The sequence below is a fragment of the Neopsephotus bourkii genome, unplaced genomic scaffold, assembly GCF_033783945.1.
Source record: "Neopsephotus bourkii isolate Nb327-2 ecotype Australia unplaced genomic scaffold, CSIRO-AGI_Nbou_v1 NB_1468, whole genome shotgun sequence".
Taxonomy (NCBI): domain Eukaryota; kingdom Metazoa; phylum Chordata; class Aves; order Psittaciformes; family Psittacidae; genus Neopsephotus; species Neopsephotus bourkii.
The window spans coordinates 128925-151219 of record NW_026901945.1 but is presented as its reverse complement, the minus strand read 5'-3'; the positions used below and the strand labels follow the sequence as shown (position 1 = coordinate 151219).

The 22295-nt window shown below is 57.0% G+C and overlaps 2 protein-coding genes across 3 annotated transcripts in view; both read left to right on the top strand.

The window, feature by feature from the left end:
- Window positions 1–22295, top strand: part of HDAC8 (histone deacetylase 8) — a 60420-nt gene that overhangs the window by 23259 nt on the left and 14866 nt on the right. The gene's annotated exons all lie outside the window — the stretch shown is intronic.
- On the top strand, window positions 11–20452 carry PHKA1 (phosphorylase kinase regulatory subunit alpha 1). 2 transcript variants are annotated; one of them, XM_061368930.1, is made up of 32 exons: window positions 11–174; window positions 341–499; window positions 1038–1085; window positions 1613–1781; window positions 2158–2240; window positions 2359–2439; window positions 2844–2942; window positions 3058–3204; window positions 3523–3576; window positions 5201–5323; window positions 5426–5521; window positions 6154–6261; window positions 6462–6540; window positions 6971–7105; window positions 8122–8231; window positions 8835–8979; window positions 9204–9282; window positions 9715–9794; window positions 11717–11893; window positions 12237–12331; window positions 12536–12675; window positions 12814–12970; window positions 13137–13216; window positions 13410–13488; window positions 13576–13705; window positions 14066–14167; window positions 14349–14479; window positions 15915–15959; window positions 16169–16339; window positions 17449–17502; window positions 17637–17837; window positions 18050–20452. In XM_061368930.1, exons 1-32 carry the CDS (start codon window positions 97–99, stop codon window positions 18221–18223), a joined length of 3609 nt encoding a protein of 1202 aa, XP_061224914.1. In that variant the 5' UTR covers window positions 11–96; the 3' UTR covers window positions 18224–20452. The 2 variants fall into 2 exon arrangements, with proteins under 2 accessions (XP_061224914.1, XP_061224915.1); XM_061368931.1 differs by having other exon boundaries at window positions 9715–9890; window positions 14364–14479.

Sequence of the window (22295 nt, the reverse complement as noted above, 5' to 3'; positions counted from 1 at the left end):
CCAGGAGGCGGGGCGCTGCCAGGACCCGGAGCAGCGCGGGCCGGCCCCTCAGTGCCGCTGTCCGTCGCGGCCGGTGTTGCCGCCGAAGCCGGCGCCATGCGCAGCCGGAGCAATTCGGGCGTGCGGCTGGACGGGTACGCGCGCCTGGTGCAGCAGACCATCCTCCGGCACCAGGTGCGGGACCGTGTCCGGGCAGGGAGTTGGGGCAGGCGGACCCTGTCCCCCCGCGGGCCCCCGCCGGCTCACGGCCCTGAGGCGCTGCTGCCCGAGCCCGCTGGCCGCATCGGCCGTGGTTAACTGGGAAACGGGCCGCGGCCCCTCGGTGTTGCTCCCTCTGCAGGACGCGGTGACGGGCCTGCTCCCCGCCGGCGCCGACCACAGGGATGCCTGGGTGCGGGATAACGTCTACAGCATCCTGGCCGTCTGGGGGCTGGGCCTGGCCTACCGCAAGAATGCGGACCGCGACGAGGACAAGGCCAAGGCCTACGAGCTGGAGCAGGTAGAAGGGAGCCGGCGGGCGGGAGGGCTTGTGGCGGCCGCCCAGTCTGACTGGTGGTACCCGGACCCAGCTGTCACCTGCCGGCTGGTTGCTTTTGGCACAGCCAGGCTCTGGGACCAAAGGGCCATGGGAGGCTATGCAGTGAGGATGGGGACAGGGCTGGCCCTAGGCGCAGGGGAAGACACACAGTAGAAAAGGTCCTCAGAGCCTCTTATCAGAGCACAGTGGAGCCCAGCTAGAGGGTCCAGCTCTCTGGCTCTGGGGTGATCTCGGGGTGCAGTCCTTCTCCCAGAGGCTAGCAAGCTGCATCCTGCAGCCATGCTCTCTGTTCCCCTGTACCATAGCTTGGCTTTGCTGGCAGGCAAAGAAATCATGCTTCCCTGTGCTGTTGCCTAAGGCGAAGGGGCCCTGGAAATGTGAGCAGGGGCTCCAGTTACAGACTCCAGAGCTCCACAAAGGTCAGCAGCCAGCTGATCCTGAGTCAGGGCTTCTGCCGGCCACGTGGGGATTTACAAGGCTGCTTTCCTTGTTCCTGCAGAGCGTGGTGAAACTGATGCGGGGGCTGCTCCAGTGCATGATGAGACAGGTAGGGGGCTGGGGAGTGCCTCCAAGTGTCAAGTGGTCCCCTCAAAGCCCAGCTCTGCTACAAAGACTGTCAGTCCCAACTGTGCCATCTCTCCCCAGCCTTCACTGGTGAGCGGAGGGGAGGCTTCCTTCCAACAACTCTCGAAATAAAAGTCTGAGTTGGCATCTGTCCCTGGTGGGATGGAAGTCCCAGTGCTGTGGGCTGGTGGCCAGCAGAGCCTTTGCCACCTGCTCCCTTCTTTTGTGGCCTAGCTGGTGCTGGGACTCTGCAGCCGTTCTCCTTGGGAGCATTTGTGGCCCTTTTCACTGCACTCAGTGCAGCCATGTCTGCAGGCCTTCCATGGTTGCAACCCTGCACTAGGTTGGCACATGCCCATGGTGTGTGGAGGGGCTCAGTCTGGGGGCTGTAGGATTTCTGCTCTGCCAGGCGTGCTGGGCTGATGCATGGTCAGCCCTTGTCTCCAGGGCTGGTAGACCTCTCTGGAGACAGGGTTTCACGAATCCCTGCATCTCCTTGCCCTTTGCAAGGTGGACAAGGTGGAGGCGTTCAAGTACAGCCAGAGCACCAAGGACTGCCTGCATGCCAAGTACAACACCCATACCTGTGCCACTGTGGTGGGGGACCATGAGTGGGGTCACCTACAGATGGATGCCACCTCTCTCTACCTGCTCATGCTGGCGCAGATGACAGCCTCAGGTGATGCTATTGGGGGATACCATTGCAGCTTTGAGCATACTTATCTCCCAGACTTTTCCATGTTCTTGGTTTGGGTGCAACTTCTTGGGTGCCAAGCTGCTGCAGTGGCCTCCGTGACTTCCTTCTTTTCTTGTACTTGCAGCACCCAGTGTGGATTTAGGCCCCTTGGTGTCTGTCTGTCTAAGAGCCCTGTTTGCCTGAAGCCTCAAAGCTTCCATAGCAGGGTGGGAGTAAGGATGAGGGCCAGCTGGGATGTGACTCTTCTGAGGCAGGCGTGCTGTGAGGAGCACAGGGGCCAGCTTGGGTCACCACATCCCCTTCCTAGGCTTGCCTGTGGGCTTGGGGCAACTAATGTGAATTGCTCCCCCTGCTTCAGGCCTCCACATCATCCACAGCCTGGATGAAGTCAACTTTATCCAGAACCTCGTGTTCTACATTGAAGCAGCCTACAAAACTGCGGTGGGTAGCCCGTGCTGGGGAAGGAGGGTGCAGGTGGTGGGCTGGTGCCTTTTTGAGCTGTCTTTTTGAGCATGCTGTGAGCTATTGCCCACTCCAATGTGCCACTGCCTCTGCACAGGACTTTGGGATATGGGAGCGTGGAGACAAGACAAACCAGGGTATCACCGAGCTGAATGCTAGCTCTGTCGGCATGGCCAAGGTGAGCTGGAGGGAGAGGTGCTGGTGCCAGAGAGCACTGGTGACCCCATGCTGCTTTTCTGTAGTGAGGACTGGGCATGTTTAACTTCTGAAGCTCAACTCCCCAAGCAGTGATAGTTCCTCAGGAGGAAGGCTTTTCACTTTGTGTGCTGGGATAAAACTGCTCCTCTTGCCCAAGCTGTGCCTGAACCAGGAGTGAGAAGTTAATTGGGGTGTGTGGCAGAAATGCCCAGGGCCTGTGAGATACAGTCATGTTCTTACGGGGTGCTCTGCAGCCCCAGCAGGGTTTGTGTTTGTTTACATTTCGGAAGTGTGGCACACACAGGGGCTGGCACAGGCTGAGAGTGCTTTCAGGTGAGCAGCGTGATGCAGGACTTGCTGCTTTGGGTCTCATCCTGCTTGCAGGCTGCCCTGGAGGCACTGGATGAGTTGGATCTCTTTGGAGCAAAGGGAGGCCCACAGTCTGTGATAAGGGTGCTGTCGGATGAGGTCCAGCATTGCCAGGTGAGACCTGCATGGGCTTTACGCCATCGCAAGATGAGCTGTGATCTGCTGGGGTTGCGGTGCAGATGATGCCTGGCCTGGGAACCTAAGCACCCCTACTTTCCCCTCCAACCAGTCCATCCTCCACTCGATGCTGCCCAGGGCCTCCACATCCAAGGAAGTTGATGCCAGTGTGCTCTCTGTCATCTCCTACCCAGCGTTTGCCGTGGAGGACAGTGAGCTGGTGGAGATCACTAAGCAAGAGATCATCATGAAACTGCAGGTGAGTGTCTCTGCCCTTGTCTTGTCCTCCCCAGGGTCAGTTGCAGTCCCAACTGCTGTAGTCCTTTTCTCCCCAAAAACATGCTCAGGGGTGAGGTGCTGGGTTGTGTCTTCTCCCAGTCTCCATGACCTGTGGCCAGGGTGTGCCAAGTGAGTCCTGTGTGCTGTGGCCCTAGGCTGTGGTCATAGTGCCTAAGCTCTAGGTGAGAAGTGAGATGGTATTTTGCTGGAGGAGGACCACCCCTGCTTCTGCACTGAAGGCACGAGGTGTCTCACGCTGTTCCTCCTCCTGCTAAGCACTACTCTCCCTCTTTCCCAGGGGCGCTACGGCTGCTGCCGCTTCCTGCGGGATGGATACAGGACCCCCAAAGAGGTGAGTGTGCTCAGCCCTGCCCCCTCGCCCCACCCCCAACAGCAGTGCCAAGCATCAGGAGTGTGAGCTGCGTTTGCAGCGCCCCCGGTGCAATGTGCAGGCTATGGTGAGGAGCACGGGGAAGATGAGAGCCCTGAGCAGCCCCAGGCAGTGTCATGGGTCTGGGCAAGGCATTCCCAAAATGCCAGAGCCCACTGCAGAGGTGGTACATCCTGTCAGTGCCCATGGCAGATGGGCAGAGGCTGGCTCTGCATCTTGGGACCTGGCAGTATGTACCTCTTAGGCTTGGGCAAGGTGGGACTATGCCCCATGGGGGAGCCCTGCCAAGGTGGGCTCTTTCCCCACTTCTTTCCAGGCTGCACAAGTCCTGAGTGAAGGCCGGAGGCCTGTGGAGGTGACTGCAGTGTTCCTCCCTCAACACTGTACAGTCACTGGCACTGCACAGGCACAGTGTGCATCTTGGCACCTGGCTCTGCAGCAGCACTGGAGGTCACAGCCGTGCTTCTGCCTCTCCTGGGACAGAAAGCAGCTTGTGTACTACCACACTTGGCTCGCAGCAAAGCAAGTGGAGCCTTTCTTCTGCTGCTCTGGGGTGGGAAACCAGGACAATTTTATAAGCAATGTCCTGATTTTATAACCACAGAACCAAGAAACGGTACTTAGAGGTCTTAAATCATCACCCATTGGGCCCATTATGTGCTGGGGTTCCTCTGGGCATGTGTCTCTAAATGCTTTTCCTCTGCTGTGCTTCTTCAGACCTGACCATAATAGGCAGCATGTGTGGCTGCATCTCTCCAGAGCCAGGGAATAGCAGCAGCATCTCCAGTCTGACTTTTCCACCGCTCAAACTTTGCCAGAGTGCAAAGCCATGAATTGCTTTTGGGGAGCTGTGAGGGGCAGGAAAGGCAGTGCTGCCTGCAGAGGCACTGCAGCTGCCTGGAGTCAAACTGGAGTTTGGGAGCTTGTGGCCATTGTGCAGGCACTATAGAATACACACACTCCCCGTGTGCTCTCTGCCCGACAGTCAGCTAAGGCCACCACCGTTTCCCTTCTTTGCAGAAGAGTTAAAGCAGGCAGCAGGGAAGGTCGATGGTCATAGGTCCCCTGGAACACTACAGCACACACATCTGGGGTGGGAGGATTTGTCACAGGCAGGTACCTCCATCCTGACCCCTTCCCTTGTGCCAGGCTTGCAGTCCTACGCGCTGGCAGAAGGGCCCCTGGTTGGGCTCCTGCTCTCTAGCCCAAGCCCTGATGATGCTGGAAGAGGCAGGGGCTGAGGGGCCAGGGGGCAGCAGGCAAGGTGAAGGGGATGCAAGTGTCCCCAGGGCAGCAAGGGGAATGTGCTGTTGTACAGGGCTCTGAGGTGCTCTCCTGGGGACCAGGGTAGGTTCCCTTTGCCCAGGCAGGGTGAGTCCCGGTGGCATTAGTGCAGGGATCTGGGAGAGAATGCCTGATGGCAAGAACACAGCTTGGAGGTGAAGCTGCTTTTTGGCTCTCTCAGCCATCACCTGCAGAAGAGCACTGGGAGGGCATTTTGAGGCTGGGGCCTCAGGGGGAGTAGGATCCCTGTTTGAAGGGATCCTGCCACCCACCACCCTCACCGCTGTCACCCTCCCTGCAGGACCCCAACCGCGGCTACTACGAGCCTGCAGAGCTGAAGCTGTTTGAAAACATTGAGTGTGAGTGGCCCCTCTTCTGGGCGTACCTGATCATCGATGGGATTTTCAGTGGAAACATGGAGCAGGTAAAGGAGGCAGGACCTGCCATGCTGCTGGAAAGAAGGCCCTGGCAAAGGAGGCGTGCAGGGAGCCATGCCCAGGGCAGACTCCCTTTCCTCTCTCCTCAGGTGCAGGAGTACCGGGAAGCCCTCGAGGGGGTTCTCATCAAGGGGAAGAATGGGGTACGCCTGGTGCCGGAGCTGTACAGTGTCCCACCAGATAAGGTGAGTGGGCCTGAGCTACAGTGGGAATGGGAATATCTCAGCATCAGGTAATTACGATCATATTTTAACAGTTCGTTAACTCACACATGGTGGCTTCCACGCACATGGAAACCCCGTGAGAAAACCAACCGACCAACCAAAACCCAACCTGCTGTTCTACCCCCCCACCCCAAAAAAAAGCATTTCTTTCCCCTGTACACAAGTTGCTGTGCTGACAGGGTGCAGCCTGGAGTTGGAGTCCTCTGAGAGCTCAGGACACACAGACCTGGGCTGAGGAGGTGCTGAGGATGTGTGAGCCTGGGCTGAGAGTGATGGCCTCCTGGTGCCCCGATGCTGTAGCATCTGGAGCATTGCCCCAGTGCTCCTGGGGAATGTCAGCCATTCCAGAGGGATATCTCAACATCTTGGGAACCAAAATACTGAGCAGCTGATGTGGTGTCTGGCACGGGTGCCTAGGGCAATCGTGAGAAGATGCGAGGAACATAGCTGGGAGGTTTTGGGCCCTCTGTGGCAAATGCTTTCACAGGTTCTTATTTTAAGCCTGGAACTGCTGGACTTTGAAATGCAATGATGATGATTCACAGCATCCTGTGCATGGGGATCCCTCCCTGACCTCCTGGCTTGCCTTCCAGGTGGACGAGGAGTACAGAAACCCTCACACTGTGGACAGGATACCCATGGGCAAGCTGCCACTCATGTGGGGGCAGTCCCTCTACATCCTGGGCTGCTTGATGGCTGAGGTATGGTCATCCCTAATGCGAGGGGGGGCTGCGGGGCAAGGCTCTGAGCTCTGAAAGGGCAAATATTGCCACCCTGTGCCACCTACCATGGGGAACCTGTCACTTCCACCCTGCAGGACCTCTAAAAGGTGCGTTGTCTGTAAGCATCACCCCCTTTACCCTGCGCATGAAATGCTGATCTCCTCATACCTCTTCCTCAGGGGTTTCTAGCTCCTGGTGAAATAGATCCCCTCAACCGCCGGTTTGCCACTGTCCCCAAGCCTGATGTGGTGGTCCAAGGTGAGAGAAAGGGCCTGGTTTCAAACTCTTGTGCCTAGCAGGCCTGGGGACTCTGCCTGCATGGAGCTCATGGGGCTGGCTCTGCTGGCTGGGTGGCTGCCAGTGGGGCAGGTCTCAGCCCTGGCAAGGTGGGTGTAAGATGGGGTTAAGTCCTTCTGCTCCACCCTGCATTGCCCCAGGGGAACACCACTGGCTACAGCCTCCTCTGCAGACAGGTTCAAAAGGTTGGAAAGCCACTGAGGACAGAAGGCTTGGGTGGGGAGAGTGTCAGGTAAAGCAAGGCAGACCTCTGCAGTGGGAAGTGGTTCCCAAAGAGACCCCAAACAGCCGCCTTTCTGTGACAGAGCACATGCATGTCCCCAGAGGTGCAGAGCAGCACTCCTCACTCTGGTGTCCCTGCCACACTGAACCTGTCCTCCTCCCTCTGTAGTGTGCATCCTGGCAGAGACAGAGGGGATCAAGGCTGCCCTGAGGAAGGAGGACATTGACGTGGAGACTGTGGCAGATGTCTACCCCATCCGAGTGCAGCCTGCTCGCATCCTTAGCCACATCTACGCCCGGCTGGGTAAGCTGGGCTCCCTGCTCCTGCAGAAAAAGGGGTGCAGAAGGGTCTGTCCAATACCCTGGCACTGCTGCTCATCAATGCCTAGCTAATGGTGGCTCTGCTACCCTTTCCTTGGCCTGGTAAAGAGGAACTTGGGCCCGAGGGGAACTGGGGTGTCAGACAGTGCTATGCAGGGTAATTCTAAAATGGATAAACCCTTGGCATTGCAGTTGCACAGTCACCCCCGGACAGGCAGGGGTTATAGGATGGACTTGGTGTGGACAGGAGCCAGCTTTTGTTCATGTGTCCCAGATGTCAATGGGGGAAGCAAGCCAGACCCCAGAGGAGGTCCCCTGGCAGTTCCTGGCTTGCTGGGAGCCTGTAGCTGAGGCGAGGTGGCCGCTGTTGGAGGGTTGGCAGGGCCATTCCCTGGTGCAGCAGCCCTTTGGGCACAGGGCTTGTGTGGAGCTGGAGACGTGGCCTGGGCCAGAGGAGGAACCTGACCCACCACAGCCTGCACGCACGGGCTAATTTAAGCCACCAAAATGCCAAGTGTAACATGGGCAAAGGGAGCAGGGGAACAGCTCAGCAGCTGCCAGGGCTGACGTGAGTTAGGGGTGATGCTGCTGCTGCATCACCCTGGGCTCTGGGAGTAATTCCAGGAGCAATGGGAATGTTTCCAGAGCTCTGGGCTTTGGGGAACCAGCCATGTGCAGGGGGGAACCCCTGCTCTTGCCCCAGCTTCCAGCATACCCCAAAACCCAGAGGTGTGGCACATTGTGGAAGCCAGGACAGGCTGTTCCTGTTCCAGCAAGTGTTCCTGGGGAGGGCCTGGTGTCTCTATCCACCGGGCAGGGCTGTGGGGCGTAGAGCATCACTGTGCTTTTGAGCCATGCCAGCACAACACAAGGTCCTGGGGTATCCCAAGCACAAACCAGCTGTTTCCTGCTTGCTGAGAGCACAGAAGCCTGCCTCTGCTTGCTGTATCCCTTTCATGAGAAGGCTTTCACTAAAAACTCCTCCTCCTGGACCCCTAGGCCGCAACAAGAAGATGTGCCTGACAGGACGGCCCTATCGGCACATGGGTGTCCTTGGGACCTCCAAGCTCTACAACATCAGGAAGAACATCTTTACATTCACCCCACAGGTGGGTGCCGTTCCCCGCTGCCAGGAGATGTGGAACTAGGCAGGAGGGTTCCCCGCTGGCTGAGTGCTCAGGGGCTGCCCAACACCCTCTGAACAGCCTGGAGCAGCCCCAGCTCTGTGCTGTGGAGCAGTAGTTGGTGGTCCTGGCTATGTGCATGCTGGGAGGAGATGGTTTCAGCCTTCCAGTGATCAGTGTTGGGTGGAAATCTCTGCTTACCCTGACAAGAGCACTGGGAAGAGGCTGATGGCAGGACAGGGATCCCTCTGTCTCCTGTGTCCAGCATGGTGCAGGGATGTGCAGGGCTGCAAGCCTGGCACTGTGGGAAGTGCGTCTTTGCTTGGGATGGGCACAGCACAGACCGGTGGCTGTGTGGGGCTTGTGTGACACTGCTGCTGAGCTGTGGTGTTACCTCGCTGTAGTTGTTAGGGGCCAGCAGCTGCCCTGGGAGCTGAGGGTGCCTTTCTAGGCCCTACTGATGCTTACCAGGTGAGGTAGGACACGCTGCTGGTACAGTGGATCACCGGTGCACTGTGTGGCTGGCTTGGCTGAGTGCCTGTGGGAAGATGTGGGTGGTGCTGCTCATGTCCCCTCCCATCCGCACAGTTCATAGACCAGCAGCAGTTCTACCTGGCTCTTGACAACCGGATGATTGTGGAGATGCTGAGGACAGACCTCTCGTACCTCTGCAGCCGCTGGAGGATGACTGGGCGGCCGACCATCACCTTCCTCGTCTCCCACACCATGCTTGGTATAGACCCTGCAACCTTGCAAGGCGTTTGGCTAGAGCAGCCCTGGGAAGGAGCCCATGCATGAGGAAGTGGGTGGGCAGTTGTGTCAGTAACAGTGGGGCTGGAGGAGCCAGAAGCACCCTGTAAAGAGCCAGGAGCATCCTGTGAAGAGCTTGCTGCTCGAAGGAGCTGCACTGGGTTAGCAGTGGGAGAGCCTGACTGCCTCTGACTCTGTCCCCAACAGATGAATCCGGCAAAAGTGTGCACCCCACAGTGCTGGTGATGCTGCGGAAGCTGCAGGACGGGTATTTCGGTGGTGCAAGGTGAGTGCTGCTTCTTGGAGGGGGCTGGTGGCCCCCAAGAGCCTGTTTATGAGGGTACCTGCTGGGCCTGAGCATCAGCTGTTGGGAACAAGCTGTGGAGAATACACTGGTGTGTGCTAGCCTGTAAGTGCACCCCTGGTCTACATTCCCAGCCGTGTGCAGGGGGGAACACACAGAGGAGATGTGAAAGTTCACATCTCTTTATGCCACTAAGACATGGCTGCAGGATCCCTCTAGTACCTTTTGGGCAGCCCTTTCATGCCTGCCTGTGGCTGGAGGAATTATAGGTAGCTACAGCAGGCGTGGGGGCATAGTAGGCTTCTGGGCAAGTGCATCTCTCCCTGTCAAAGGGCCTGTCCTGTATCCAGAAGGCAAAGCCAAAGGCACTGCTCCCCCCTTCCTCTCTGTTTGACCTCCCCTCCTCTCGCCCAGGATCCAGACGGGTAAGTTGTCGGAGTTCCTGACAACGTCGTGCCGAACACACCTCAGCTTTATGGACCCTGGGCCAGAGGGTAAGGTCTTTGCCAAAAGTTACGAGCTCAGCACTGGCAGCTCTGAGGAGCTAGAGGCCGAGGAGTGGCTGCATGGCTTGCAGACAGCAGAGGATGGTAAGGGGGAACAGGCCAGTTGCTGCTGTGGTGTAGCACATGCCAAACTCACATGTAAAGCTGTAACACCCCACCACCCTGCCAGCACCTGCCACCACGTTCTTCATACACTTGGGTGTTCACCATGTTTCTGTTCTCATCTGACCCTCCATCAATAACCTTGTCTGGGTGATGCTCAGGGTGACACCAGTGGGGTGGGACCAGGTGAATTCATGCAGCCTCACCCAAGGGGGTTTCCCAGCCAGCCAGGGCTGAACCTGTTGTGGACATAGAGAGCATGGAGGATGCTCTGGAATCAGCCGGTCTGGCTGTTGCTTAGGGAAGAGACACAGGTTTGGCAACTTGCCTCTGCTCAGGAGATTGGGCTGAGGATCTTTGGTACACCAGTGACAGTGCAGAAAGGGATGGGACTGTGCCCAAGATGGTGGGGCAGACTCACCATGTCTCTAAGCAATCCAGATGTTGTTTTCCCAAAGCCTTTGACCCTCTCTAGGCAGGGCTGCTCCAGTGGGTGCCAAATTGAGGTCTTGCTGCTGTGGATATGGTGTCTCAGAGAGCCTTGGCCCACCACAGCGTGATGGACCCGTCTTGTCCTGAGACCATGGTGGGTGCAAGGTTTGCAGTTTCCCTTGCAAACAGGCCTGGGTACATCCTCCTGTGTTACCTAGTGTTGGTCATCTTCCCAGCCTTCCCATCAGTCTGCTCTGCCTCTGCTGCTTCTGCAGCCAGTGTCTGCACCACTGTGACTCTGCTCACTTCTCTTGCCCTCCTTTCGCTTTGCCTGAAGTCTCCCTGTAGGCTGCACCTGGGCTTCTCCGAGGTGTCTGCTTCTCCGCAGCCCCAAGGGGAGATGGGGCCTGCATAGCCTCTCTAGAGCACTTACAAAATGCTTAATTCTAAGTGTTCCCTGTGCTCAGATGCTGCAGCCAGGCAGGATGATGTTCTTGAGCCTGACGTCTGGAGGACTCTTCCTTCAGGCACTGTCATAAGGCATCCCTGCCAGATATGGAAAGGGAATGCTGTGATGTGGGCCTCTGATGCTGTCTGCATCTCGCCTCCTGAGGAAGGACACAGCACAGAGCTCATCTGCCATCTGGAGAGCAGCATGGCTTTGCCCTGGCCCACTGGCTGGAAGCACTCAACAGCTCTTAGTTGTGTTGCATTGCTTTGGCATGGGGCATCTCCCCCTTGGGACATTCTCATCACTGTTATTTCCTGGCTGGGGAGAGAGGTGGCCTCTGAGCACCCTCATCCATGGTGCAGGAAACAAGCAGTGGACCGTTGTGCTCCTGTTGTGGCATTGGGAGTGATGGCAGCTGCTGTAGGTTGGGCAAAGAGCAAGGCAGGAGCTGTAGCTTCTTCTCTAACTCCTAATTAGAAATAACTGGTAATTTCTAACTAGAAATAACTGTGTTGTAAAACCCACCCTGCCTTGCTCCCATGCTGGAGTCCTGCTTGGATGAGGCCCCTGCTGTGCTGGGGTGCTCCCAAATGTTCCACATGGACAGGCTGCCGCTGGCTGTGCCTCCCCCTATCACCCCTGGAGGGAGCAAGCACGAGGGTTGCACTCTGGGGTTGGGGCAGGCTCAGACCCAGCACACGCTGTGTGCCCAGGGTGGGACTCCGAGGGAGCCCAGCGGTCAGGCAGTGCCCTAGGCAATGGAGCAGAGTGGACAGGGGTGGCATGGCTGTGGGACTTCAGACACCAGCCCCATGTTGTTATTGTGCTCAGCCAGCAAAGCTTTGCCCTCGCGGAGGTGCAGGCGGGAGCTCTCTTGGGCTTGGGGCACAAAGCATCTGAGCCCCCTCTTGTGCCTCCCCTTCAGCAGACACATATGATGAGGTTGCTCAGTACCTGGACCACTTGCTGCAGCGCACAGCTCCGCAGATGAACCTGCCTCCCACCGCACAGCGGGGAGGCCTGAGCCGCTTCCGCGCTGCCGTCCACACTACCCGTGACCTCATGTCCTTGGCATCCAAGGCCAGGGACCTTCACATCCAAAGTGAGTAACTCCAGCACCTTCTGCACTTTTGGTCAAGCCCAGGGGTAAGGCTGAGGTGCTCTGGGAGCTTTCCCAGCTGTGCAATGCCTGGGCCCCATAGGCTGAAAAGAAGCCCACGTTATGTCCATCATGTCAGTCCTGGCCGTTGGAGTGTCTTGGAGTTGGTGCATGTGCATTCCTTATGGAACATTCTGAATGATAAGCAATGACAGCTCCCTGTGGTGTTCCTCTAGCATGGTGGGATGGGGCTGCTTCTCTGCAGGAGCTGACAGGGGAGCAGTGTGTCAGATGCGAGGTGGGTTGGGGTTGGGAAGTGTCTGCACCAACCTTGGTTTTCTTTTAGATGTTGGAATGTATGTCCCCAGCAAGATCTTCCAGGCATCCCAGCAGTCTGTCAAGCTGCTGGGTTCACCCCACCAGCATGATGTGGATGGGAAGGTGAGCCGTGTTCCTCTCAGGGTGGCCAAGCAGTGCCATCGTTTCAGCTGGAGCCAGAGGGTCGCTGTGGGGCTGCATGGGGAAGGGTTAGTGTTTGGTGAGGGGGAATGTCTACGGGTGAATATCCTCAGCTCCACAGCCAGACTGCACTTGGTGTGGGGTGCTGGTGGTGCTAACCAGGAACATGGGTCTCCTTTCCTTCAGAGCCATGCACTCTATGCGGAGATGAACCTACCCCGCGATGAGGATGGCAACGTGGACTGCAAGGCACTGGTGGACCAGCTGCGTGTCTGCCCCACCCTGCAGGAGCAAGCGGACATCCTCTACATGCTCCACATCCTCAAGTATGGCAAACTGCGAGTGCTGCAGGTTCACTGAGCAGAGCACAGCACAGCCCAGCCGTGCAGTCATCCCCACCTGCAGAGCCCAGGGCTGCTTCAGGGCAAGCTGCTGGCTGTAACCCAGTATCTCCTTCAATGCAGAGGACCTGAGTGGCACACAGGGCTTGACAGCGAGCCTGGCCCCACAGTGAAGGAGCTCCTCACTGAGCTGTACATGCGGGTGGGGGACACGCGCCAGTGGGCCCTGATCCGCTACATCTCTGGCATCCTCAAGAAGAAGGTGGAAGCTCTGGATGAGGTAAGAACTGTGCATTTGGCCTCCAGCTGGCTGAGCTCTGTCGGGGAGGAGGCTGCAGAGCAGGCAGGCAAACTGCACCTGCGTCTGCTCTGTCTCACCCTGCCTTGGGCTGAGGCCCAAGCCCTGAGCTGTTGGTGATGCCCGGGGTGACCCTTTCTGTCCCCAGGCCTGTACTGACCTCCTGTCTCACCAGAAGCATTTGACAGTGGGGCTGCCCCCGGAACCACGGGAGAAGACAATCTCGGCGTGAGTGTGGTTTCTCTCTCTGCTGGCGCCTTCTGGCCTGGGGTTGGATGTGGACCTGCTGCCCTGGAAGCCTGTGGGAGGAGCGGCTCTGGGTGGCCATCCCCAGCTTGCGTCTCTCCCCTCTGGGCAGCGCGGACCAGAAGGGACACAGGGTTCACTCTGCTGCCTCTCACCTTCTCTGCTCCCTCCATAGCCCGATCCCCTATGAGGAGCTTGTTCACCTTATTGATGAAGCCAGCGAGAAGAACCTCAGTGTGTCTGTCCTCACCCAGGTGATGGGCCAGGGTGACAGAGGACCCTGGCCTAGGGTTGTCTGCCCTGGTGAAGAGCAGTGGAGTGACCTGCCCCTTCCCCTCTAGGAGATCATGGTGTACTTGGCCATGTACATGCGCACGCAGCCCGCGCTCTTCGCTGAGATGTTCCGCATTCGCATCGGGCTCATCATCCAGGTGATGGCGACAGAGCTGGCGCACTCCCTGCGCTGCTCGGGTACGTGCAGTGGGGTCAGCACCCAGCTGGGGGGTGCTGCTGCAACCGGGACCCATCAGCAGGGAAGAGAAGTGCTGTTAAAAATGGGCAGCTCAGCTCCAGGGCAAGACCCTGCGCTGACAGTGCCAGGGACTGTTCTCAGGCACAGCTGGGTGATTTCACTTCAGTCTGTATTCAGTCGTGTGTTGGGCTGGCATGGGGAAGAGTTTCTGGTGTAGGCAAAACCCAGAGTTGGTGTGTGTCCCTGGAGGATGAGCTCCTGTACCAGTGCTTCCCCTGCTGACAGAATGGTGTGCAGGGTAGAAATGTCTCGGGAGGGCTGTGAAGTGGGGTATGACATCCCAACTCTGTTCTCTCCAGCTGGAGAAGCCACTGAGAACCTGATGAATCTCAGCCCATCAGACATGAAGAGCCTCCTCTACCACATCCTTTCTGGCAAGGAGTTTGGGGTGGAAAGGAGTGGTGAGTCTGTCAGCAGGGTTGAGAGAGCATCTCTGGGCAAAGCTGGGTGCTGGTGCTGAGTGTGGCCTGAATTGAAGCAGTTGTATGCTGTGCTCAGGGGTCTCTGGTGCTGGCTGGGATAGAGGGCGAGGGTGTGCAGAGGAGGGGATGTGTGTGCCCTGCGCCACGGTACCCACTCCAGGCCTCTCTTCTCCAGTGCGATCAGTCGACTCATCGCTCACCACTGCTATCTCCATCTGTGAGGTGGGGGCCATTGGGGCCACCAAGCACGAGCGTTCCGGCATCGTCAGGCTGAAAAGTGAGATCAAGCAGGTGAGGGCAGGTGGTGCAGGCTGCTCCTGCCAGGAACAGCTGCAGGGCAAGCAGGATCGATGGGGAAGCAGGAAGGAGCTTGCTCCTGGGCTTCAGAGAGCTTACAGGTGCTTCCATAGTTCCAGTTCTGCTCTGTGGGGAGAACTGGAGCAAACCTGTTAACGGGACTTGGGATTTCTTTGGCAGAGCGAGTAGGACAGGGGGAACACAGGAGTGCTTGGGAAGTGCAGGGGTGGGAAGGACCACGCAGAGTCCCAGGTGTTGCTGGTGTCCTGGTGGGCCTCTTTCAGCAGCAGAAACGTCTTTTCCTCCTTCTCTTGCAGCAGCTGGACAAGCGTAGGCACTCTCTGACTGGAAGTAAGGTGATGCCCCCGGTCCTCCTGCACCGTCAGCTTTTGCCCCTTATGCCACACACTAGGGCAGCTCTCGAGCATGCATGAGTTAGCCAGCTTTCCTAAGCAAACCTGAGCGAGCTGCTGCAGCAGTGAGCTGGCTGCGCCTCTGGAGGTGCAGGGTTGCTGTGTTCAGGACTGGAAGGGAGGCTGGCTCCCTGGGAAAAGGTTGGCATTGCTCACCGTGCTGTGGGGCCCAGGGCTGGCACTGTTCCACAGCCTTTGGGGAGCTCCCCCTTTGTGTGAGAGCTGCCATATTTGGGCTGGCAGGGAGGAAGGCTTCTTTAGATAGTGTGTTGTCATTAGAACCAGCTGGGATCTGTGCTCCATTGCTGTGGCCTAACAGACTCCATTATACCTGTTAAAACTTGCTGAGCGTGATGGGGTGATACTACAGTGCAATGACCAGCAGTGGCCCTGTCTAGTAGCTCACTGGTGGTTGCTGCGTCCTGCCTGTAGTCTCCTCAGCTGTTTCTTCTCTGGGGGAAGAAGCTCCTGCCCAGCTACAAGGACTTCCTCTGTAGCCTAGCATGTGCCCAGGACAAGTCCTGACTTCTAGTCCCAAAAAGACAGGGCCTGCAGGGGCCAGGCTGTTGCAGCAGGTTTATGTCCAGTCTGCAGCAATGGAAAACCTGGCATTACAAGAGGAACCATGTATGTGATGAGGAGGGGCATCCACAGGCAGTAGCAACCTTGCTACTGGCTGGTCTTGCTACTGGCCCCCTGGTCTGCCTCAGACCAAACCTTACCTATGCCAGTAGCCAGCAGAACAGTAGCAGCCCTGCTCCCATGTGCCCACCAGCACGAGCTCGCTGCCACTGCAGCACCAGTGTGCGGAGGCCTTGCAGCCACCCTGCGAGGTGCAGCCCTTCCCCTCTGGTGCTAGCATGCAAATTCCTGCAGGTTTGCCCTTTGAAACTGCCTCTCCAGCTAAGCGTAGGCCCTGGGACCTGAGCTTGGTCTGTGCTGCTGCTGCTCTGCTTGCTGTCATGGCTTGCTTGCTCCGGTACAGTCTGATTTTGGTCTCTCCCTTTCTCCTCCAGCCCCTCAGTTTGCAGTCTGGGGACGCTGACCTCAAGTCCTCTCTGGTAACTGGTGGTTGTTGGCGGCATGCGTGGGTCTGACCTGCTTGTGGCTGCACAAAGGAGCTGTGTGCTGGGGGTGCTGCAGGGTGGCTTTGCTGTGGTGGGGGGTGGGAGCCAGGCTGGGGGAGCACAAGCTCTTGGGCAGCAGGCTGTGTTCTTGTGGGTATTTAGTCTACAGCAGTCTCTGTGGTCCTTGTCTTGTGTTGGCCCAGTCTCCTGGGCATACGGAGCTGCTGGTCCAGGGTTCCTTTTCAAGCATGCTGGAAGAGCAGGGTAGCAAGGACAGCCGCCAGGGCCAGTGGCAGCGGAGGCGGCGGCTGGATGGGGCCCTCAACCGCGTCCCTGTGGGCTTCTACCAGAAGGTCTGGAAGGTCTTGCAGAAGGTGAGCTGGGTGCCTGGCCGGCTCCTCCATGCACATGAGCCTGTGGGTCCCATGCACCAGCCTTGCTAGGGCAGCGTGCAAGGTACTTGAGGATGGTTCCTGATGTTGTGTGGATACACGCTTCCTGGACAGCCTGGCCCTGGAAAGCTGCCTTCTAGGCACACAGGACCTACCACATACTGTGCTGAGCCTGGCACAGTAATGGATAATGGCTTTAGCCACTAGCCAGGCAGAGGGAGGCTGGAGCTGCAGCTGATGCAGCTCTGGGCACAGCTTGTCTTGGCATGGTGAGCTGGGGAGCAGAGCCCCATGCTATGTGTGGGTCCGGGGGGGTGTGGTGTGTGGGCTCTGGCTGATGCTGAACTGGTGGGGAAGGAGTGATGCTGTGTGTTGTGGTTTAAACCCAGCCAGACAGCTTGTGCACCCACTCCCAGTGAGTGGTGCTGGGCTGGAAGCAGTCGAGGCCCACGTCCCCCACCCCGGGAGCTCCCCCCTTCCCCGCTCACGGAGGGATGGGGAGGAGAATCAAAAGAATGCAACTCCCACGGGCTGAGACAAGAACAGTCCAGCAACCAATGTATAGCACAAATCACCACCGCTACCACCACCACCAACAATGGTAAAATAACAAGGGAAGAGAATACAATACCACCTGCCAAAAAACGAGTCCCACCCAGGAGACCCCTTGTCCTTCTGGGTAACTCCCAGTTACACCCACCCACCCCCCCCCCCCCCCAGGCATGACGTGCTGTGGTATGGAATACCTCTTTGGTCAGTTTGGGTCAGGTGTCCTGTCCCTGCTTCCTCCCAGCTTCCCTCCTCCCTGGCAGAGCATGAGGCCCACAAAGTCCTTGGCCAGATGAAAACATCATTGTTATCAGCTCTGTTCCCAGCTGAAAGTCCAAACACAGCACTGCACCAGCTACCAAGGAGAAAAATGACTGCTACTGCTGAGCCCAGGACATTATGCAAGGAGTTAGGAGGTGGAGCTAGCGTGTGTGGGCAGCGTGCACCAGTGCACAAGGGAGAGTGAGCTGGTGGACCAGCCCTATGTGTTCTAGCATAGGTGCTTCTCAATGCCATAACCGTGGTCTCTCCTTGTCCTGCAGTGCCATGGCCTTTCTGTGGAGGGCTTTGTTCTCCCCTCTTCAACAACCAGAGAGGTAGGAGGTTTATGTGAGGTGTGAGCAGGGTAGATGGGTTGGTGCTGGGTTGCCCTGTGCAAGCCCCCAGCATTGCTCAGGACTTCTGCTGGTGATAGGGTCCTGCAGGTGCCTTTCTTTCTCCCTCCTCACAGATGACCCCTGGGGAAATAAAGTTTGCTGTGCATGTGGAGTCGGTCCTCAACCGTGTGCCCCAGCCAGAGTACAGGCAGCTGCTGGTGGAGGCTATCTTAGTGCTCACTATGCTGGTGGACATGGAGGTGCACACCATTGGTGGCATCATAGCTGTGGAGAGGATCTTGCATATGGCCAACGACCTCTTTTACGAGGAGCAGGTAAGGGCCAGGCCTCACACAGGAGCCACAGGTTGTACCCAGGGCCATTGGCTGCATTCCCTACAGCCATGCAGCAGTCACCCATGCAGACAGTCCTGCCTGTTGCCCTCACTGTGTTCACGGGGCACAGCAAATACATAGCGTACTCCTCCCATTGTGTCACACTGCCTTAGTCCTCATGCTTCCTTTCTCCTTCCCTGTCTAACATGCAGAAAGCCCTGGGCGCTGACGAGCACATGCTGGAGAGGGATCCCACGACAGGCATCTGCAGCCTGCTGTACGACAGCGCGCCGAGTGGGCGGTTCGGCACCATGACCTACCTGTCCAAGTCGGTGGCCATGTACGTGTACGACTTACTGCCCGCCGATGGCTGCTCCATGCAGTAGCGCTCACAGCTCCTCACTCTGGGCTGCAGATACTGCAGAAGGGTTGTTTCATAGAGCTTATAAAAACGGGCATTAGGTAGCTTGCAGGCAGCCCGTGTGGCCATCTCCTCTCCTGGTCCTGCCCTCGTGGGGTCTGAGCTGCTCTCCTGAAGAGCTCTGTGGGAAGCTTGCGTGGTCCTAAGCTGTGTGCAGCCTGGGCTGGTGGGGAAAGGCTGAGCTTCGAGGCCTGCTTGCATTACAAGTGTCTGCCTGCACAGCTCCTTCTGGGCCATCGCCCCCAAAGGTGCATGTGTTTGAGGGAGGTGGAAAGGGCCTCCTTCACCAGGCGTGTGTGCAGTGCTGCAGCATGCCCTGCAGATGCCTCCAGCAGATCTTACGTTTTTAACCTGTTCTGTGCCGCTTTTTATTCCAGATCTGCAGGGTTTGCACTAGCGTAGGCTGCAACTCTTGTTCTTCCTGCTGCTGGTGGAACAGCTTAATTAGAGGAATACAGGGTACCCCCTGAGCCTCTCCCCCAGCACACCCAAAAGCAAAATGGTCCAACCCAGCCACAGCTCTGCTGCTTGGAAGTAGGCAGCCCATCTCACCGAAGATGGGGTCAGGGGTCCTGTATACAGAGCTGGGGAGGCTGTGGGAGCCAGGAGCATCCCAAGGTGGTAACAGATCCCAGTTACCACCGGGCTGTGAGGACAGAGCTTCTGGCTGGGGCTTGTTGGTGGCAGCCCCTCCATGCCCTCTCTGCTTCTGGCAGTGTCACTCATGGCCAAGTCACAGGCTCCCGACCTCATACATGTCCTGTAAAGAAGTTTTTAGCTGGCTGCTCAGTTTGGTGTTAGCTGTGCCATCACAAATGTGCTGTGAATGCCCAGCTCTGCCTTCTGCCCCCATCTCCCGCAGCCTTGCACTGGAGAGGGGTTGTGACTTTAAGAGCGGTTCCCAGTTCTGCTCTATCCTGCAGGTCAAACCCCGCACAGGGTAGTGTGGTCAGACTGATGGGAAACACACACACACACACCACAGAGTGGCAGGGTGAGTGAGGTTATAAGATCATAAATAGTTTGGGTTGGAAAGGACTTTTCCAGGTTGTCTAGTCCAACCCCCTGCAAGGAGCAGGGGCATCTTCAACTATATCGGGTTGCTCAGAACCACAATCAGCCCAGCCTTGAATGTTTCTAGGGACGGGGCATCTACCACATCTCTGGGCAACTTGTGCTAGTGTTCTTCACCACCATCATCTTAAAACCTTTCTTCCTTAGACCACACATAAACCCTCTTTTAATTTAAAGAAGAGAGGTTGCCAGTGAAGACTGAGGCAAAAACACTGTTGAGTACCTCAGCATTCTCCTCACCCTATGTTACTGGTTTACCAGTCTTACTTGTCAAGAGGGTTTCGCTTTATTTGACCCTCCTTTTCTGGCTGACATACCTGTGCAAGACCTTTTGTTATTCTTTCTGTCTCTTGCCAAGTTCATCTCCAGCCGTACCATGGCCTTCCTGACCCCATTCCTACACAGGCAGGCAGTGTCCCTATACCCTTCCCAGGATACCTGTCTCTGCTTCCACTCCCTGTGTGTTTCCTTCTTGCACCAGGTCTCAGCTCTTGCCTTCCTTTCCTGATTTCTCACACATGGGCATTGAGAGCTCCTGTGCTCTATGGAAAGCATCCTTAAAGACCTGTCAATTCTGTTTCCTTGTCCTTGATGGCAGTGTCTCAGGGGGTCACACAGCTCAATCCCTTGAGCAGCTGGCAGTGGTTTTCCTAAAATTCAGGGTCCTGACTTTTACTCTTTGCCTGACCTGTATCCCTCAGGACTGCAAACTCCGCCAGTGTGAGAGCACTGCAGCCCAGGCTGCTCCAGTGTCAGTGTCACCAACTGGCTCACTCGGGTGGGTGACCATCAGATCCAGTATTGCTTCCCCTCGGGTATAGGGCTGCCTATTCTATGGTTTAAGAAGGTACCCTCCATGCGCGCCAGGAGTCTCCTGAATTGCTGTGCTGGGTTGATGCTGGCTGGGTGCCCACTGCCCACCAGAGCCATTCTGGCCCTCCCCTCCTCAGCTGGACAGGGGAGAGGAAATACAATGAGAGGCTCCTGGGTTAGGATGAGGACAGGGAGATCATTCACCAGTTGTCATAAGCAATGCACACTGACTTGGGGAAATGAGTTTAATTTATTACCAATCAAATCACAGTAGGATAATGATAAATAAAACCTACATCTCAAAGCACCTCCTTCCCCCCATCTTCTGGGCTCAGTTTTACTCCTATTTTCTCTACGTCGTCCCCTGCATTGCCACAGGGGGATGGGAAATGGGGGCTATGGCCAGTTCATCACACCTCTGGCATCCTTCCCTCTGCAGGAGGAGGACTCCTCACGCTCTTCCCCTGCTCTGACATGGGCTCCATCCCATAGGAAACAGTCCTCCACAAACTCCTCCAACATGAGCTGGCATTGGCTCTCCCAGACATGGGGGAGGCTTCTGGCAACTTATTACAGAATCCACCCTGTAACCCCCGTCCCCACTACCAGGCCCTTGCCACACAGACCCCATACAGTTGCCTGCAGCTTCTTCAACAGCTCTTGGGGTGGTTGAGGTCCCCTGAGAGGATGAAAGGCTGTGAGTGCAATGCCTCCTGTAGCTGCAGTCAGAAAGCTTCATCCACAGGCTCCCCTTGACAACATGGCCTGCAGAACCACAAGGTTCCCTTTGTTGCCTTGGTCTCCAGCTCTTGCCAGTAAGCTTTCAACCTGCTCATGCCTATTTTTCGGAGGCAGCTTTTCACAATCTATCCATTTCTAGATGTAGAGGGCAACACTGTTGCCCGTCCTTCCTGGCCTGTCCCTTTTGACCAGCTCGTAGCCATTGACAGCCATTGCACTTCCCTGGTGGGCTTCATCCCACCAAGTTTCAGTAAGGGCAGCCAGGTTGCAGCTTTCTCGCAGCACAGTCACTTCCAGCTCCTCCTTGTTGCCCCTGATGCATGTTTTGGTGTAGAGGCACTTCAGCTGGGCTGTTGGTCACGTCACCTTCCTTTGCCTGGTATTTCCCTCTTGGCTCCTATTACTTCAGCTTGTGCTTAAGACTTCCAAGTGTGCTGCAGTGTACCCAGCCTGTCTGAGAGCAACAGGCTGAGGGTCCTTGCCAGCCCCCTAGTTTTGGCACGTTATCAGACAGCTTGTCTGGTATTATCCCACTCCCCCTTTAAGTCTAGTTTAAAGCTCTATCAGTCAGCCCCACTAGCTTGTAAACAAAGACCCCTTCGCCGAAAGGTGAATCCCATGCTACGTCAGCAGGCCTGGTGCTGTGCAGGCCATCCCGTTATTGAATACCCTAAAACTGTCGCAGTGACACCAGCCACAGAGCTAGGTGTTAATAGACTGCATCTGTTACTTCTGGACACACCGCCTACCACTAGAATGGCAGAGTTACAAATAACCTGTGTTCCGGATTACCAACAGTGCCAAGGCCCTGAAGTCTCTTGATTGCCCTTGGATTATGTGTTGTGGCTTCATCACCACTCACTTGGAAGAGCAGTAATGGGGTAATAGCCTGAGGGCCATACCAGGCTAGGAAGTTTCCTAGTGATGTCCTTAGCACAGGCCCCAGGGAGGCAGCAGGCTTCTCTAAGAGGAGGGTCTGTCCAACACACTGGACCCTCTGTTGCCCTCAGAAGAGAATCACCTGACCCTGTAAGACACCATTTCTTCCTCATGGAGGTGGTCCTGACACAGGGGTTAGGCCTTTCTGACCTTGGCAATGCCTCTGGGGTAGGTGGAACGTTATCTGTACCATCCACCGGCTTGCCTTCCACCATCCAGCACATCGTACCTGTCATACAGAGGCACCTGGGAAGGTGGGGTGGGCAAGGAGGGGTTTTGCCTGCTGTACCCAGCGTCGACTCGCTCCCATTTACTCCTCTCCTTTAAGCTGCCACCTTTAGCCTGGCGGGGAAGAAAGCGGGGGACGGGCAACCCCCAGCCCGGCTTCTCTCCCTGTCCCAGTAAAGTCAGGAGGATGCGCTGGGAGTCGGTGGGGTGCGGACAGCGCCAGTAGGGAACGGCAGCGTCCC

What these genes read in the sequence shown, in the direction of transcription:
- PHKA1 (XM_061368931.1), top strand. Translation starts at nt 97, where the DNA reads ATGCGCAGCCGGAGCAATTCGGGCGTGCGGCTGGACGGGTACGCGCGC. An exon ending in AGACCATCCTCCGGCACCAG is followed by an intron (nt 175 to 340) that starts GTGCGGGACCGT and finishes CTCCCTCTGCAG; the next exon opens with GACGCGGTGACGGGCCTGCT. An exon ending in TCAGTGGAAACATGGAGCAG is followed by an intron (nt 5,324 to 5,425) that starts GTAAAGGAGGCA and finishes CTCTCTCCTCAG; the next exon opens with GTGCAGGAGTACCGGGAAGC.